The following is a 19,722-nucleotide window of genomic DNA, read 5'->3' as shown; positions in this document are numbered from 1 at the left end:
AAGGGCCCTATCGGCACAGTCAAAACAATTCAGAAAGTTTAACAGCATGAGGGTCACGTGCTGCTCAAAATACAAAGAATTCCAAGACAAACAGAATAAGGGAGTGCGCCAGTTTTACTATGCACATGTAGATGGCAAAGTTTTAAAATAATATAGCCTGATCAAATCAGGATATTCTCCCAGGGAAAGGGACAAGGCACGACCCTAGCATTATTATTCTTGGCAGATTTCAACTTCTTGAATCAGGTCCCTGAAATAATAAAAAGTTGGACAATTTTCTTTCCAAAAATAGGGCCAAATCCTTTCTATTAAAAGCACTTCTCAAGTCACCAGTATGGTATCATAAGGAGACTTGAATTTCAGCACATCAGAAGTTTTATAAGATCAAGCCTGCAATTCTTAAGGGTTGGAGGAAAAAGTGCAGTCCTGAACAATACAGTAATAACTATACAGCCAGGAAGTAAACTACAACACTGTTTAAAATTTAGAACATCAAAAGAAGTGTCAAAACACTAGCTTCTATTTTAAAGTACTATCTTGTGTTGTACGTAAATATTTACTGCCAAAGGGGATTCCCCCCCCTTTTTTTCCCATTAGCTGCTTAAAAAAAAAAAAAACCACACCTCTTTTATTTGGTCTCATAAATACCAGAGCTAAATGCAAAGCATAYAAATGGATTCTCTCTCTCTTTAAATATTCAGATCAGAATTTTCTGAAAGAAAATACTGCAGTTAAACAAGTTTCAGACTCAGGAAATGGTTAATCAGCTAAGATTTAACGGTCTGTGATATCAGGAGCTAAGAATCAAGACATGCAGTGTTCACTTCCAATCTTTAAAAAAAAGAAATTTCAATTAAAGCTGAATTATGTGTAAGTATATTCATATATCTGATATCAAGAACTAAATATTAATCATTCTCATTCTCCCTATTAAAAAGGCTTTGTCATCATCCAAATTTGGGTTAAGGTTCCAAACATAGGTCTAGTTATCTTTCTGCATGAGATATTCAGGCATAATCTGATATCTGATGATTTTATTCTGACAGAGGTACTTCTCCTTGTAATGAATTCACATCTCAGAACTTTTTCTTTTCTTTGTATTTTTTTCTTCTTTTAAATAAAAAAGGCATTTTAAAAGCCATTTTCCAGTCTTCAAGAATCATCTCTATAGCTAGTTTCCATAAAAGCATGGACACTAGAATTACACATAATCTCAGGTACATCTATGGCTGTATACTCTATATTACTCACTACTTTATTCTTCAAAAGATCATTTCAAACTGCTTGACATGGCATCACTCAGATGATCACTCAGCCTATCAACACAACCACCATCCCCTTTTAAAAAAGAAATCACTTTCTACAAACTGTCCTATTGGCACATACTGCATTCTTTCTTCTTATGTGTACAAACTTGCCCTTGAACGAAATGCAACCTTGCATGAAAATGARTTTTCTTGTAGGGATCACATAATGTAAACTGCTCAGTGATAGCTGTTCTTTGACACAGAACTGAAGGAGTAGTATATGATATTTTTCTGAGCAATGATTTTGTATTTACTTCTAAGAAGTCTGATGAAACTGTCAAATAGCATCAGACTTATTACTCCTTTCTATAAAATCCCACTAGAGGGAAAAAAAAAGTTTTTAATGGGGATTCCTCATCAGCAACTACTTTTCTAGACCTATTAGTAAGTTCCTAATCCCTCTGATGTATGCTTTACTGATGCTGCCCAGTGCTAATTTTTTATATGAACTCCAGGTCACAACTTTCAATAGCATGTGGATTGCATCTAAGCAGTTACTTTTATCTTTACATCTGATTTCATTTGTATAAGATCTGTTTTCCATAATGAAATCTTAATATAATTCTTTAGAAATGAAGCAACTATTATATTTAGGCATTACAGAAATCTGTAGCTATCTAGAAGAGTTCAATAATATATTTCTACTTTGCTAATCTAGGAAAGATGATTCAGGAAAGAGCTTGTGGGTTCAAATTGCCTTTCAGCCTTCCAAGGAAGCTGTATTAAGAATTACAATTCATGGATCAAGTACTACTTGTTATTCATTAGTTTAATAACTTACTCATAACTCTATTATGCTAAACTACTCAAGATGCTCAGCATAATCAATGACTCAGAAAAAATCTCAGTCTGATTAAGAACCCATTGATATCAATGGAGTCTTTCAGAATTACTCTGGTGGCCTTTGGAACAAATCATTCATCAGGTTGTTGACAAAACGATGGTTGTTGGAAAACAATGTTTTCTTCTAACGTTAGAAGTTGGTCATGGTGTACAGGAAGCAGCGTGTGCAGAAAGGGAAAAGAATTTGATATTATCTGCACTATAAATTTATACATAAGACCAAACCAAATAGCAATAAAATGAAAACAGCCTCAAGCAATTATCCTTACCGATTCAACGCAAAAGCATAATGAAATTTAATGTTGTGCTCATCAGCCAGATCACAGGTTGGAAGCATTTCTAGTGTTTCTACCAGCTTCACCATAGCATCATAGTCCTGGTAGGAATTAAAAAAAAAGAAACTGAAGACATCTTCTAGCAGAGAAAAGCATCACTAAACTAAACATATTATGAATGCTAGACAGTATCTCAGCTGATTGCTTCTAGAAGGGGCAATGACACAGCCATGAACTCCAGTGAAAGGGATTAAAGAAGACTTTGTCTATCCATGTCAGTACTTGCCTCTTCCTCACCTCATTGCCACTGCCCAAACTATTGAATCCCTCTGGCCAGTTGCAGCAGCAATCACACACCTGACACCATTAAGGAGAGGTGGTTAGTTCAGCTTTTTCAGTCCTAATCAAGGACTGCTGATGAAGAAAGCTTCATCAGGTCACCACAGACTAGAGCCCAGCTCATTCTGCAGTACATCAGCTGTTTGTGAATCCATTTTGGTTTTTCAGGGGTTACCCACATATATGTTGCTGAAAAGGTCGATTCACTGAGATGAAGGATGGCCTCACATTACCTAATTTGTTTGTTCAGACTATGTTTGGAAATGATTACATTTCTCAAGGGAGAAGAGCTTTCAAAAGCACACAAATGTAACCAGCTGGGGCAAAGCTCACCAGAGGTGATCAAAATGAAATTGGATAAACCTGCTGCAGGATAACCTGCAACCCTGAATGGAAAGYTGGGTGATGACACAGGTCATCCACTGCTCTCATGACCCATTTATACTTGCCAAATAAACAACTCAGAGGCTGATGGAAAAAATTTCCATAGAATGGCTGGAAGTATATTTTAAAATGGATGCCACCAACACAGATTAACAGTTCAGAAACACAGTACGTAGGCTGTGCTTTAGCAAAAGTAGAACTTACTTAAAAAATAAATTCAAGGGAAAAACAAGGTGCAGTTGTCTTATTTTAAAAATAAAATTAATGCTTCTTCTTATGGTAGTTCTCAACTTGGGCTCCTGTGGCAAATACTGTGGTCACAACAAATGCCTCTTCTTAGCTTTCAAATATATTGGGGGGTGGGAGGGAAGGGGGAAGGAAAAGCAAAAGCAAAAATCTTGTTTCCATAATTTTTCTGTGTTTCTTTTTATTTTTTAAGGAGGTTAAAAATGACAGAAAACTAAGGAGGAGACCTCAGGAAGTCACCTCATCTAAGTCTCTGGTTCATGGGCAAAATAAATAAGCTTTTAAAGCCTTTTAAATGGCCCAGTACGCAAGTCAAAAAGTTAAACACAATGAAACAATACAGTGTCAGTTTTGAGTCACTGTTTAACAAACAATGAAGTATAGAAGAACAAATGAGAGCCAAAATCCCATGGTAAAATACTCTTTTTTACTCCTTAGGAATATACCTGAATATCTCGATAAGAAAGAAGCAGGTTTATGACAATGTCGGAAGTCAGCACTTCAGTATTGTCCATATGAAGCTTAATTCTGGCCAGCTCCTTAGCCAGTGCGTCTCCTTGATAATTCTCTCTAGCTTTTCTAATATCATTTAGCAGTGTTTCTTTATAATAGACACTAAAGAAATAAAAGATAGATGTATGGGAAGAAGACTGTTAGATTTTTTTTAAATGGTCATATTTCTAATAAAAATAATTTCTAAAAAAAAGTATGATTTACTTATCAGAATGACATGTACATTAAATCTTTCCTTTAAGTCCACTTTTTGTCATTACCTCATTATATGTATTCCACCTTGCCCTGCCCCAGGCTATGGGGCTATGTATCAATACATGTATGACCAGGATTGTGAGATAATTTAATTAACTCAGTAAAACTGGAGCATTTTTTTGGTTATTGACCATGACAGATGTGGTACTTTGTATCTTTATCCTAAAGAAGGAAGCACTTGGGATAATAAACTGGCACACTGAGGAAAGACTAGTGTGACATAAAAAGGAGGTATTCAATTTTACAAACTAAAGGGGTTAAGTGACTTTGAAATAAAGCACCTAAAGCAGAAACAAGCCACCAAAAGCTGCCTTCTTGTAGTTTGTTCGATGAACACAATACATAATGAGGCAGGATCTATGTAAAATCCCACAGAAAGTTTCTTGCACCTTAGTTGCACTAACATCAGTACATAGTACAACACCAGAGCTTTTGAGGAATACAGAAAAACCTCTTTATTATCAGTAATGATAATAAACCATCTGGACAGGTTACTTAGAGCTAACATTATCTGGAGTCTATGGTTTAGAAATTAACKGATGGCGTCTGACAGGTAGTCAAGTACATACAATGACGTTTTTGTTTACAAACTGAGTATTGCAAGTGTTCAACATCGCTTAGCACTAAGCCCTAAACATAGCAAAGAGAACTAAGTGCTCTAATGAATATTCACAGCACATATAACATGTAAGGTATTTTTATAATATGAGGCAGCAAGGTCTCAATAAGCACCACTGGAAAGCTTTTAATATTTGTTTTATTGTCAGTGGAAGTTAGGCCTAATTCAGCATGTACTATCAATCTCATGTTTTTACTCAGCATTTCCTTTTACAGATTTATGATAATTAGTCCTTCTTGTGTTCACCAAACCAAAAGGAGATAGAGGACAATATTTTTCAAAAGTAACCAAGTGACTTGGAAATGCAAAGTCTCACTTTCAAGAATGATTTAACACTTAACCATCCCAAAACTGTTCAAACTTTTGGAGGGAATGCAGTGACATTTAGCTACATCTTCCCTTTTCACAGAGATCTGCCACAACAGTGTCCAACTCTGCAGTTATTCAAAAGCCTTTGTCAGGCACTTGAGCCAGAGTTTACAGGAATCAAACACACCAAAAAACTGTATTCAGTACTTCATAATTACTCCTATCTACCAACTGAACACAGTAATGGGAGACAGAAAGGAGACTTTACTGCAAGACTTCACAACACAATTATCAAACCAAAGTCACCCACAATCCTGATCTTAAATGTATTGTCAGAGAGAAAGCGTAAAGGTAGCTTCAGATAGCTGGTGCCCAGAGCAACATTTTTTGATGATGATACCAAAATTAACTACTACCAGAAGTGATCGTGCTACTCGTTTCATGAGCCTGTCTGCACTGCCTAGCACAGCTCTCCCATATGCTCTGCAACTTTACTGCATCTCTGCCCCCCCTGCTTGTCCCACTCTTCAAAGTGGGCTGGTGTTGCCTGCTGCCTACACGCACTCTCCTCCCTAGCATTGCTTTGGAGGAAGAGCAGGAGGCAGCTTGCCCCTCCTCAGGCCAGCAATTGCCCTGTCACTCCCAACAAGGTGTCAGAAAACAGCAGACCTGCTGCAGATGGAGGCGTAAGGGGTAAGGTGTGCATGGGCAGAAGCATCTGTGGATCCTAACAATGGGACAAGGTGAGAAAAGGGATTTTCTAGGGAACCAAGTCCTTCACTTGGGCGGGATGGCAATGGGGGAAGAGAAAGAAGTCTGAGGGTCCTCAGTGCTACCTCATGCTCCAGACATTGGGGAAAAGAGAACCCAGAAGCTCAGCCTCTCATCCCCTTTCCCAGAAAAATCAGACTAGCTGTAGAGTACAGGGGTAGCAAAGCAAGAAAGAGGGACTTCCATCTCCAGCCCTAATCCTCAAAACTTTAACAATCCCTTGTAGAAGTGGCTGAACAGCATCACATTTATTAGGTGATATCAGAATGCTAATATTAAAAAAAAATTACCGCAGAAGAGTTGCATTTGATTGTTCATTGCTGCTGTATGTATATACTTACTTGGTGATAAAAAGGAGAAAAAAAAAAAAAGCAAGGTCATTAGCTTTGAGCTCTATGAAGAGGCTGTGATCTCATCTTCTATTATAACTTCCTGCACTGTAATTTATACTTAAGAACTTTATCTTACCCATGGACCAACTCTGCTTACTGATATTTCAGAAAGTAACCATAAATCACCTCTAGTATAACTTGGTTAATTAATTGCAACAGCTGCAGGACAGTGATACAGTAAGCAGTAAAGTTAGCAACTCCTTTTAACACCATATTAAGTGCAGGGAAAAATCAATGTTACTAGAGCTTCTGAATCTTTTTCTATAACATTAAGAAGAGAGTATAAATGGTTCTGGATATGTACATGTTGCAAAATTTACCATGACGTAACATGAACGTCTTTGAGAAGGCTGATAAACCTATCCACCAGTGGGACACAAAGTGGCCCCAGGATATTGTCCCAGCTGGGTTGCATATACTCAGAAGCTCTTCGCTGGGCATCACTTTCACAGCAAAAGTAGTCAGCACAAGGTGTGACAATGTATGGAATAAAATAATAATTCCCACTGGAATCCTAAAAGAAAAACAGACATACTTTAGAAAACAAATGAAAATGGAAATCTGCTTGTGCACATACAGAATCTTTTATTGTCAGAAAAAAACAGCTAGATCAGTGCTGGTGCACCACTAGGTTTTAGTGCACTGTTTAATACAAGATTGCCAAGCATTAAATTTAAGTTTTCTTCCGTATGGGAGAATTACACATATTAACAAGGGTGATGAATAAGGGTCTAGATCTGTTAAGAAACAAAACAAGAAAACTGTTTGATTTTTTTGTCATGCACAGACCCTAACTACAAGTCTGACAATACAAGCTAACCTTCTGCTCCCATGTTCTTGCAGTCAGTGAAGATGTACTTGCATCCTCTAGGCTTAGTCTGTGCTAGGAAAGATATGATGCAGAGCACACCGCAAAGTGTCTGAGAAATACAGAAACACAGGCACTGAAAGGACTTCGTGGAGATGTTTAATCCAGAAGAATCCATACAACATCTGCTGCATGCTGCCATCAAACACCAAACCAAAGAAAATACTAAACATCTCAAAATAGATCTAAAACTTCTAACAGAAAATTCCAAAAGTGAAAACCAAAAACCCTTAATAGGCCATAGAAAGAGTGTAAATGTGATCAACGTGATAAAAGGGGAGAGGAGAGGAAATGGGAAACACCTTCCAGACCCTGAATAGTACAAGCTCAGATTCTTTAAAAAAAACAGACACCTGAGAGGTTTTCCACTATTACTAGAAGCACCAATATTGTTTTGACCTATGACAATTCTCTGCTGTTTAAAAGAAAATAAAAGTAAAATCCGGCCAAACTATGCATTGATAGTAACTAGGAAGGAGCCCTGAAGCATGGGCTCAGCATGATACAACTAACACAATCAACTACCACCAATATCCTTCCCCCGTCACCTTGGAGATACCAAGGCAAACACCTACAGCCACATCACACCCCTTATTTTTCATGATACCATCTAAGCCTGCAGTAAAGTAACAGTCATTTAAAATCCCCATGAACAATGGGAGAATGTCAAGATGACTGAAAGAATAGTATATTTTTAATATGTATTAATAAACTAGACAAGAGAAAGAAACTGGTCATGGGAAATAATAATTTAGGGCATGCAGTTACTACAGATATAGACAGAGAAGAAACCTGTACCAGGGACATCCTGCTATAGATCTGAGTCTGTTACAGTTTAGAATTATAAGTGATTTCTAACAGATAAAGACCAAGCCACATTCCTTCTTCATGAACCATACAGTCCAGTATCTCTGTTCTAACAAAATCACGATCTGTTGCAATGCTATCTTTACTTCCTAATAAAAAAATAGGAAACCTTGCAACCCAAACAACCAGAATGTTAGAATTATTTAGTCTGAGGTTTACTTAAACGAACACTAAGTTCAGGGCAATGCAAAAAACACTTGCATATAAATTCTATTCTTAAACCTGAAACGACGCATTAGCTCTTCCTGCAAAGGGAAAAAACAAATCCAATTTGGTAGTATGATGTGTCTTGTGATGCAAACAGAGCTGCAGTGATCTACTGAAAAAGCAAAGCAGTTTTCAGAGTATTTTTCAAGTATTCAGGTATTTTTAAGTGGCATACATGAAATGCTGTATTAATCATATTCAACTAATGTCTCATCTTTTTGACCTAGATTTCTTGCCTCTTTTTGATAGTGGAATCTGTGCAATTAAAAACACATTTTCATCCGTAACACAGATACATTTCTGTACGCAGAAGTCAGGAACCCTGCATGTATTTCAGCACATCACCTTGTCTGAAGAGCAACCAGCAAAGCCATAACTTCAAAAATTATTTTGCTGTGTTTGGGATGAGCAGTCACGCACCCAGTTAAACTAGTTAGTAATGCAAGCCTTCAGTGCCGTACATAAAGAGAAAGACAATCTGCCTCCTGGCAGAGATACCATTGAGTATAGTACCAAAGAAACCAAATGTTGTATCCCACTGTTCCCTGATAGACAATGATCTCCAGTTTTCTAACTTCTTCTGTCCAATATTTATACACAATAAATTATAAAGCCCCTTCATATGTAGTGTGTGGGCTGAGATTTCTAGAAGAGTCTTCCCTCTTCTCACTGTGTAGAAAAACAATTCTGCTGATCAACTTTGCTTACACTGTCAAGGGCTAGCGATGGCTGAAAATATCAATCTTATTTCTTTGGCAGATCACCTGTTCTGGATGCTGATGCTTCATCTCTGACAGCAAAAATCAGTAATTGTGAAAATTACTGTCCTGTCACAAACCAACTATTGCTTCATTAGATAGTGAATAAACGGCACGTGTATGTATTAAGGAACATATATAACAATGTGAGCTCCAAATATGTATAATCTATAAATCATGAATTATTTAACTGCGATGGAATTATAACTTTAACTTATGTAGACTGTATGTTGAGTTGGTTTTTTTCAGGATTATTAGCTCAGCTTAAAAAAAAAACAACCTTTGTCTTATTTTGAAAAAAGTCTCAAGTTTAAAAGTTTAGTTTAAAAATATGCAAAAACAAGCAGACTGAAAAAAACCCTCTCAATAGCTCATCTTCCAGCAAACAATAAATGCACAACGTGCTAGCAATAAAACATTTGCGTTTGATCACAGCACTTTAATTGACCAGAAAAAGGGCCAAAATCTTAGGAACAGAAAAAAGAAAATAACTGCAAGTAAGTTAAAAATGGGATTTTTAAAATGCCCAAAATGGCATTCCTCAGAGGAAAGCGGTTGAAGGAGTTACGCCTGAAAGAGCTGGGCCTGCATAGGCCATTGCTAGGGTCTAGGGAAGATGGGGCAAATGTAGAGTGCTTTTTGTCTTAAAATATTCCTCTGTAAACATTTTGCTAACACTGTTAAAAGCAAACATTTGACTTTAATAAAGTACATAGCCTTTTCAACTGTACTGCTACAGCTATTCTTTCAAACTGTTCCTTTGATATGGAAATACTATACTTGAATTAAAGGCTTTTTTTTGAATAAATAATGTTGAATAAAATCTCTGCATCTTCTGAGAGGGAATCAGGCCCGCATAGCTAATAGCACAATTATTTCACTCTAGCTACGTAGTTAATTTTGCCACTTAGTCAAGCATTAAAAGTGTTAGGATAAACTTAAAAGTGCTCACCCTACCTTACAAAGTAATTAGAAAAAAAGCACATAGATAACAGGAACTGAACTGTGCTGACTCACAGGAGTCAAAGATTTTTGCGTATTCAGAGAGTTTAATACATCACTGTCTCAAGAATCAAGAGAGTTTCTTCCACAGCAGTTTTCTGTGACATCACGTTCCCATCCATCTTGTGACACAAGTTACTCTAACACACTAAAAGCTTTTGAAAATACTTTCTCTTCAAATCTTGAATATACGCAGTAAATATTTTAATGTAAATGCTGTGAGAGAGATTTTTATAAACTAAACACCCAAACTCTCAGGATGCTGAGAGTCAGCTTGCCAGTAACGAGTACTCCCAGATTACAACTACTTTGAAAGAAAGAACCTGCCAAGAGCTATTTTTAAAGCATCCTTATATAAAAATGCCTAGAAACATAGTAATAAGATGGCACATTTATTCAACAGAAAGCAGATTTAAAAGTGATACATACTTTGCCTATCAGATTACCACTGTGGTATTCAGGAGGTACTTGAACCCGAAGAAAAGCTTTGTGGTTGGCAACCTACTCCAAATTGAAATAAAACAAAGAAAAAAAGGAAAACGCCACCACAAAACATGGAAGTATAAGAATCAAAAAGACAGACATGACATACGAATAGAGAAATTATTAAAGAAATAAACAATAGAAAATAAAAATAGATATTTATAGCAAGTCCATATTTACAAGACCAAGAAAATTTAGTGCAAAACTTTGCCACCAAGAAGATAAGGTTTCTATCTATATGGTCTATTTGTCTGCACATCTCCTTATGTCATCATTAACATGTTCTCAGCAGTCTTACTTTCATCAACCTGACAGATTTATTGCCAAATATTTAACTATATCCAATCACTATACATACACTCTAGGAGACAGTGACATTTCCAGGAAAACTAACTTTCCTAAATACATTTTTTAAAACCCTGAGTTTTTGTTATGTCAATAGTAACAGTAGAATATTTAATGCACAGAAACATTAAAAATAGTATTTACTGGGTTACTTGTTCCTTGTACTCTTCTTCCCAGAGAAGGAATAATCACTGTCTGTATTTTAGACGTTCCTGTTCCTAAGAATCTCTTTCATTTTGTGCCCTTTTGCAAATTCTTTTAATATTTCTGGTGCCTCAGAGGCTTTTCTAGAAATATATCATAAAACCTTCTATATATTGTAAAAATGATCAGAAAATAAAATACATAAAGGTACTCTACAGTCCTCTTTCTTCAGATTACTAGGTTCCTATAATGTAATCATACTTCAGTCTTGGCTCCCACTCAATCCACTGGGACTAGTAAATTGTAGAATTTTCAATGTAATGTAAGTCCAAGTGCCAAAATCTTTAAATTTAGTTTTCTTAAATGTTTATTACCTTCAAACAGTGGATACAGTCTAATTTACACCGCTAATGAAACTCTGAAGAGACTTTCTGCCAATCACATTAAAAAGTGATTTTTCAAAATAAAAATTCCTTGCGGCAAGGATAAATTACAATCCTGTTCCCTTTAAATCAAGGGGAATTTTTGCTAATGACTCCTCCATGGCCCAGACATTATTTTCTGCTTATTATAAGAGCTGCTAGAGGGTTTGAGGAAAAATCCATTTAAATTTCTAGAAATACTTCAGCAGGCCCACAGACCTAAGTATAGTATAATAAGCCTTCTGATTTCATAGCCATCTTACTTTTCTTTAAATATTTTCCCCGAAAGCAATTAATAGACTTATCCAAATTTCCTCAGACATACCATCGACGAAAGGAAAATCAACTATTAACTCTTTCTCTTCACATTCTGTATCTGCCCTAATAATTTTCCAGAGTGGAAAGTTCTAGCTTACAGTGCCATGCTCAGATGAACCAAATGGGTCAAAGTATGTATTTCAAACTAGGGGCAACCAATGCTAGAACTATTTCTAGAAGGGCTTTTCATTTTGCCTCCGGATCGCAGCAGTTTTTAAAAAGCCCTTTGTGTACTCTTTCCTTCACTCCATCTTAGATTTGCTTATGCTCCATTCCTTAAAGTTCTGTAGAGGGAAATAAAATTTCCCTATTGAAAAAAAAATCAGGGCTAGCAACAAAATATTGCATCAAAATAAAACAACTTCTCCATGGGTTTTGTTTATTTGTTTGGTTTGGGGAAAGTTGTGGGGGTTTACTGTTTTTGTTTGTTTGTTTATAATTAAAGCAACACTGCTTTTTGAAATCCTTGGAATTTCATTTCTCCTATAAACCAATAGCAATTTGAGGTCCAAAACACATTCTCCCTAGATAAATGCATTTTCCTGTACTCTCCAGCCCAACAATACCCAGTCTGCTCTCATTGATTTCTTCATAATGACACAGAAAACAGACTGTTCTGTAAGGCTGGATATTTGTGATTTATTTTATAGGTGATTTTTCTGACAGAAACTAGGGAGCTGTGCATACACCCTGAGTAAGATTAGCAGAAGACTGTCCTCAAAGCTCACAGGAGTTGCACAAGAAAGAAACCTAGCTGCAGGGACACAGAGATTACTGAACTTTAACTTCATACCAGGGCAAATCTGTCTTGGGAACTCAGCTCTCACATTAAATAATTCTTTCTTCATGTATCTCAGTGTGTAATAAATTATCAATACAGAATTTTAATTGCTTTTTGGGGGAGTCAGGTAGAACTGAATCACATTCCCCACCTTATCTCTGAAAATTTCACTCCTAATGGTGGAAGCTACATTCCCAATTCTCCTGCTCTTACACTCTTTTCAGACAGTAAGCTATTAAAACTCTCACAGACTCACTCCACCTCAGCAAGCTGCTCTCTAATTTTCACCATTAGATCAGCTGTACTCTTGGGCAAAACCCAAATGAACTGCTAACCATTTTTCTATGCATTGCTCTCAGCTTTATGTTCACCTTCCTCGCTCTCGCCTCTTCCCTGACTCCCTGATGCTGAATTAGAGTAACTGGTTAAGCTTTTCTTTAAAAGGAAAACATCGATTTCTTTCAAGGCTTATAATACAGGAAAGAAACAATCACCATAAAGGAAACAGTAACCACTTGTCTTCTCTGCATCTTTAACATGGCTCCACTCCTGTTCTATGCTATGATCTTTTTCGTGCCTTTGTACATGATTTGCAGGATATAAATAGTGAAGGTGAGGGCAAGGAATCTGCAGAGAAGGCTCATAGCTACAGTATCCTGTGTAGGAAGTTTCACTTGTGCTGCTGGAAAAATGGTGCTATATGTGCCTTACAGCAATCTCTGTTGTTCTTCTTCCCTTATACACAGTGCAGATATGTGGACACAAGAAGTCAAAAGATGTGGAGAGGAGTTCTCTTCATGCAAAACCAGCAATGGCAACCGTGTGGCTACCTCTGGGTTGGAGGAAGGCTTAGCAGGTTAAGTATCTATCCTCTTTCCAATAGGTCTACAAACCTAGTGAAGAGTGTATTTAAGTTCTCTCTGCTACTCCATAGCTATAGCAGAGGCATACCCACACAAAGATCAGTTCAACCAGGAAAAGTGAAAGGAAAACACGAAACCCTAGAACAGCAGTATTAACTCTTGTATCTAATATTCAGCATTTAAACTGAAGTGGTTATGCAACTATGCACGTGATCGGACATAGTGAATGCGCACTGATTCTGTAACTGTGTAACTAGTGCAGCAACCCTAATTATCAAGAAGCTTCAAACAAAACATCGCTGATGTGGTTGTGAAATATTTAAGCAAGCAATGAGGCAGTGGCAGTATATTGCAACAGTGACAAACCGCATGCCTCTCAGACTTCATTGGATCTGGAAGGTGGGGAAAGCAATCATCTAGTCATAGTCAATTCCAACTTAGGTAATCAAAGTTTTAACCTATTAATTATCTTGCTAGTATGTTGTCAGTAATTTCTGATTAAAAAACTGGTAACAGAATGAATTATGGGAACACATTAAAATATAAGTTGCTATCTAATAAAAGAGAACATGAAAATTTCAAACAACAAGAAAGGGTCAAAAATCCATGCTTGATATTTAAAGCCAGTTGTTTTTTCCTCACTGCATTTTACTCAATATTGTTTTCTTAATTTAAGCACTTGAAGAAAGTGGGGTAGACAATACAATCTTTTTAAAGGAGGGGTCAGGACCCCAGTTTCAGGATCCCTCCCTCCTCCTTTCACTAGCCACATGGAGAGGGTAAGAGTTTCCAAGTCTGATACCATACCCTGCTGTAGGAAGCATGTCACCAGGTCTCTTTTTTTCTCTTCCATGTCAAGGTGAAAGCAGTCATCCCTCCCTCTGTAGGACAGAGAAACGTCCAAAAGAAAAGGCTGCAGGCTGCTAATCTGACCACACTACACTAAACTGGTCACGGTCCACTTTGCATTTATTCCATCTCTGGAAAACGTCTCAGTCAAAATTCTCCTTCTCACTCTGGAGGAAAAAAATCCCCCGTATTTGTGCACTTGTGACATTTTCATTGTGTTCCTGTGAATGCCTGTGGACAGTAGCATTCACAAGCAAATCTACAATCATTTTCAGGTCCCTGTTCACAGAGCTGCAGAATAGTAAACACCCTGCACACCAAAGGTGAAACTAGTTCAGGGATCACCAAGACAAACAGGAGAATGACCTGGACTTACTCACGTGCTCAAACTGATCTATCTTTAGCCTACGTACAGTGCTGTTGCCAAGGGTAAACAGCAACTCAAAATAAACTGCTGTTAACTAATGCATTGTCTCTTCTCATCCTCTTTTAAATTGCCACTTTAGCAAAATCTAAAAACATTTTGGCTTGCTCTGTATTCTTCAGAAGAGAATAAAAGTTTAAGGTGCGCATGGGGAAGCAAAAGGGAATAAATCAAAGTTTAAGATTTTTGCAAATTCAATATTCCTCAGTATAACAACATGCAGTGTTCAATGAAAATAACCATTGATGTGGTCTGAAATAAAAAATACACAACTGTATAAGATATTGTGCTATATTGCAATAAACATAAAATAACCAGTATATTTTATCTTCCTTCAGGTTTACCTGTTTGGTTTTACTGGCATTAAGAGTAAGAATAATTTTATTTTGGGAAACAAGCTTTTGCATTCCTAAGTAAAATCTCAGTCTGTGAGCAAGAGGCTGGGTACACAGGGGCCAAAAGGGTTTGATATGCATGAGTCCTATTAAGGTCTCAAACACATATATACATTTACACAAGTGGATGAAAGTAGGAGAGGGAGAAAGAGACCTTGAATTTCTGAGTTTACATTTTGATCTATGAACCTACATATATAACATATCTATTGGCACTTTTCTAGAACTTAAAAAGGAACGTCTAAAGAAAAGTACTTTGTTAGCTTGTTCTACTTTTGAAAGGAAGTCAGAAAGATTCCAACTAGTTTGAATTGTATACGGGGCAAACAGACTTCTTTCGATCATATAGACCATATACCATGTCTTGGCAGCTTTGTTATTAGAGTTGCTTCACAGGTAGAATCCTCATTTTGTGTTTTCAAATGAATGTGGATTTAATACTTACTGTGTTTTTCTGGGATACCATATCCTGAAAAAAAGAGAATAAAAATATTTGTCATTTGTACTGAGAATTATTATTTACAATAAAAACAACTGGTATACATATACATATGCACATATGTGTTTTCACAGAGTAATCCATATTTCCTGCTACAGTAAATTACAAGTAAAGGGACTGAAAAATGACAAGAAAAGTCTCAGTAGTTCAGGTTAGAAAAAAAATGATGATTCCAACAAGAGACCTATTTAAAGAAGTGCTCAAAAGAAGAAGAAAGCTGGTACTTACCAGTAACTGGAGTTTCTTAAGCAGGCAATCCTCATACCCAATCATACTATGGGCATTTGCGAGACAGAAGCATTCAAGTCTAGAGACTTTCTTTGAAAGTGTATCCTTAAGATACCGAGGCCCTTCCCTACCTTGATGAGCATAGACCAAGACACTCCTTCAACATCCTAATTCTTCTCACCTTGAAATCCAAAAAGAGATAGTATCAACTATGAAGGAGATGAGAAATTAATGGAGATGTAAACCAGATCTCAAAGATCTCCAGCTACTGGTAAGTAGCMACCTTCTCCTCCTTCCTCTAGTGTTGGCCTACATGTCCCATGAACATTGCTTGGTGAAGCTAAGCAGAACTCCAGATAAGCCATTCTACATACGTTAGATCAGATGAGTTTCTAAGCAAGGTCATTGATGTGATTACGTGCTCCAACAAGCAGAGATGACTCTGCTTGAGCAACTTCCTATCTAAAACAGCCTGAAATCCACTTGGACAACCACTGCACAGAAATGACAGTGCACATGCACTTTTTTCTCAACAACAGGGACCAAAGAGGTTTCGTTCTGCAAATATGACCATCTGAAGTCCAGACTATATATCCTTTTATGTTCTTTGAACTAGGAGGTTTTGGAAAGAACAATGGTGAAAATGAAGACACAGCTCTTGGGAGAATTTCAGGATGGGCCCTATGAAATGAGTCACATAAAGTCAAGTTGCCTGAATTTCACGTATCTTCCCAGTAGGGGTAACAGCGCCAGAAATACCACCTTTAGAACAATTAGACTAGCTACTGAAAAGAGGCATACACAGCAAGTTAGATCCAACTAAAATAAGGAATTCCTAAGGGGAAAGAGGTAAAAAACCTGACCACTCATAAATCTGAGAATAAAGAATGGCCAACAGTTCGTCAAAAATACATAAAATACATATTAAGGTACCAATACCTTAATAAAATTATTGATTAATTAAAACTCTTAAAGCCTGATCAAATGCTTCAGAACAAGAGCTCAGACACATCTGAACTATCACATATCTGAAAATAAATTATGACCATCTAGCTAAACAAGTACCTCTAGCAAGGCTTTGTCTACTGTTGATGAAGACCTTTCTCACTGGGGAGAAATGAACTCTTCTGACTGAAAACTATCCAGTAGCCATGAAATGTGTCAAGAGATCAAGGAAACTTCTTCACTGAAAGACCCCAAGAACGATCCCTATCTACCTTTTGAAGTATTCCTTAGAAGAAAGGTGTATTAGTATATTTGGATGTAGCTGGGGCTCAATTACAGAAGAGGTATCAAGGACATCAGGGTTGGACGGAACCATGCCSCTGTGCATGGCCCCTTAAGCTACACTACCCTCTGATCCAGCGGATCTCTTCAACTTAGTTCCAGCAACTTGAATCAAGCCTTCTGATCCTGAAGAAAGATGTGTAATGGGCTTTTGTCGGCCCAAAAGGTAAACAAACAATGGAGAGACAAGGAAAAGGTCCAGTGGGGCCTCARTGCCACTGACAGAGTTCCCAGCAGAGAGATATCAAGGCAGATAATGGCTTTTCTAGGCCTAAGTGATCCAATCATGCTCCAGTGTTCCCAGGAGCCATGTTCCCCGCACCTTGACCTCTCCACTCTTGCAAAAAACACCCCAGATCTGACACCGCAAAGACTTGCAAGCTCTGGCAATGAACAATCTGCAGATCTGGCCCATGGATGCACCCTGGAGGCCATTCAGCACTCCAGTTTTGGAGCATGTGCTCGAGTATGTGCTTGGCACAAGGTGTAGAAATAAAAGCCATTCACTGAGCTCCTCACTGGGTGGAGGCACTTGGATGACTAACCTGTGCTTCCCAAACTTTAGTATGTGCTGGGGAGAACCAAGCTATTCAGAACATCTGAGAGAGAACACAAAAGAAAGGTAAAAATGTGTTAACAAAAAATGAAAAGGAAAGATCTCTTTGCAGTCAGGTATATTACCACTGCAGAATGAGAAGTTGTATGCCTGCCCACCCAGATTAGCTAGAGGAAAGGAGGGCATGCAAGTATGCCTTGGTGCAATGAGTAATATCTTATAGCAAAGGATGGAAGAAGCTCCATCTCTGAGTTCTTGTGACTCCAGGACACCCAGAATGTGAATGGATGTGTGGACAACCCCCTGAAGAAAGAAAGTATGAGCTACTAGACACATGAGAGGAGACTCAATGACATTGAAAGCGGGAGGAAAGAGGAAGAAAAGCTGTGACAGAACAGAGCTTTTCTGGAAAAAGACAAGGAGACTCATATAAAACTAACACTAAACAATATTCTCATGGCATCAAGAGAGGTTAGAGAATTCTGAAAAGAATTTTTGGACATCTGTGGCATGAAAAATACAGACAGAGTACAGGGCAATAACTCAAAATAAGAAAAAAAAAAGAAGTATGAACAAAGCCGCTCTCATTGAAGGTAGCGAGAAGACAGATGATATTAAAAGAAGCAATAGGTGATGACCTAGAGAAGAAAGAAGTCTAAACATGATCTAAAACAAAGAGAACTTGTACTGAGAAAGGCAGAAACATCCACAATATATGACCTGCACCCAGAACAGCAATTTCAGGACTTAAGTGTAATAGCAAGTACTATCCTACTATAAAAATGAATAGGCCTATAAAGAGACTTGATGAGGATCTTTCTTATCTTCACCAAACAGTAATAAAAAGGAGATCCCTGCAGTCTTTGCTACTCATCATACTCATGATACTAACCTGATCTGAGAGAAGTGCTCCAATAGCAAGAATAGGCTGCAATACATTCCTTGTTCAAGTGAAGTGTCATTATCAAACAAGACTTAATATCTATCTACATGTACCCAAATTAAAAGAGGGAGAGGAAGAAAAACAGACTTTTTGAAAGCCATGAAAATCAGAGCTGCCGTCATACCTCTAAGCTGAACCATGTGAAGCAAAATCAGTACTGTATTATGGATCTGATCTTACAAACAAGCTTTTATGCTATTCTGATCACACTATTTTTGTTAGTAACAAAATAATTCTAAGAAAAATAGCTCCTGCGTTATGTAGCTAACAGGAAATCACATTTAATGGAAGTTTTAGAAAAACACAAATGTCTGCAGGATCAGGTATTCAAAGGTATTTCTGAAATGAAGCAGATTTTCAAGTGAGAATCTTACTTTGAGAGATTGAGCAGTATCAGCATCAGTGTCATAGTAAAGTATAACATTGTTTGCCATTTCAAAGCTTTCACGCACACCAAGGTGGTAGAATAGCGATGGTTGTTTGGAAATATCACTCATATCCACAAATGCAACATCTGAAATGAGAGAGGGAGGGGAGAATAAAAATAATCTTAAAACCACTTTTATTTTCTTACACAGAATATAAGATAAATCCTAAAATTACACATAAATTTGGACAGACAAAATTAATATATTCAAATGAGCACCATTTTCTCTTGGTGCAAGTGAATTTTACCATGCATACTAAAGAACAAGAGTATACTCAGAAAATTATCACAGTGTTAAAATAACTGTGAGGCAGTTTACAAACTATGCTTGAGGTTATGAAATCACTGCATCAGCAATACCTCAGGTGAAGAAGCCATCTACATTTGCTCTCTGAGCTAGACCTGACAGTCTGAAAGCCTAGTAAAATGGAAAGCTCCAGACCTTCATGTGGAACTTCTAAGAACAAAAAGGCAGCAGCAATACACACACAGAATCACACAGAATGGTTGAGGTTGGAAGGAACCTCAAGAGATCATCTAGTCCAACCCCCTTGCTCAAGCAGGGTCACCTACAGCATGTTTCCAAGGATTGTGTCCAGACGGCTTTTGAGGATCTCCAAAGGAGACTCCACAACCTCTCTGGGTAACCCACTCCAGTGCTCAGTCACCCTCACAGTAAAGACGTTTTTCCTTATGTTCAGATGGACCTTCCTGTGTTTCAGTTTGTGCCTGTTGCCTCTTGTCCTGTTGCTGGACACCACTGAAAAGAGTCTGGACCCATCTTTACACCCTCTCTTCAGATA

At 37.5% G+C, this 19,722-nt stretch overlaps 1 protein-coding gene across 1 annotated transcript in view; it reads right to left on the bottom strand.

Moving 5' to 3' along the window:
• The window catches only part of LOC112960530 (mitogen-activated protein kinase kinase kinase 15-like), a 51,386-nt gene that overhangs the window by 18,318 nt on the left and 13,346 nt on the right, over positions 1–19,722 (bottom strand). The window contains 6 exon segments of the mRNA XM_026054876.1: positions 2,420–2,526; positions 3,841–4,009; positions 6,574–6,767; positions 10,385–10,456; positions 15,425–15,448; positions 18,867–19,006. Of these exon segments, the coding sequence (XP_025910661.1) occupies positions 2,420–2,526; positions 3,841–4,009; positions 6,574–6,767; positions 10,385–10,456; positions 15,425–15,448; positions 18,867–19,006 (706 nt within the window).

This window comes from Apteryx rowi, unplaced genomic scaffold (assembly GCF_003343035.1).
Source record: "Apteryx rowi isolate R43461 unplaced genomic scaffold, aptRow1 scaffold_972, whole genome shotgun sequence".
Lineage (NCBI taxonomy): Eukaryota > Metazoa > Chordata > Aves > Apterygiformes > Apterygidae > Apteryx > Apteryx rowi.
The sequence above is the reverse complement of the archived record's forward strand: the minus strand, read 5'-3'. Positions and strand labels throughout refer to the sequence as shown.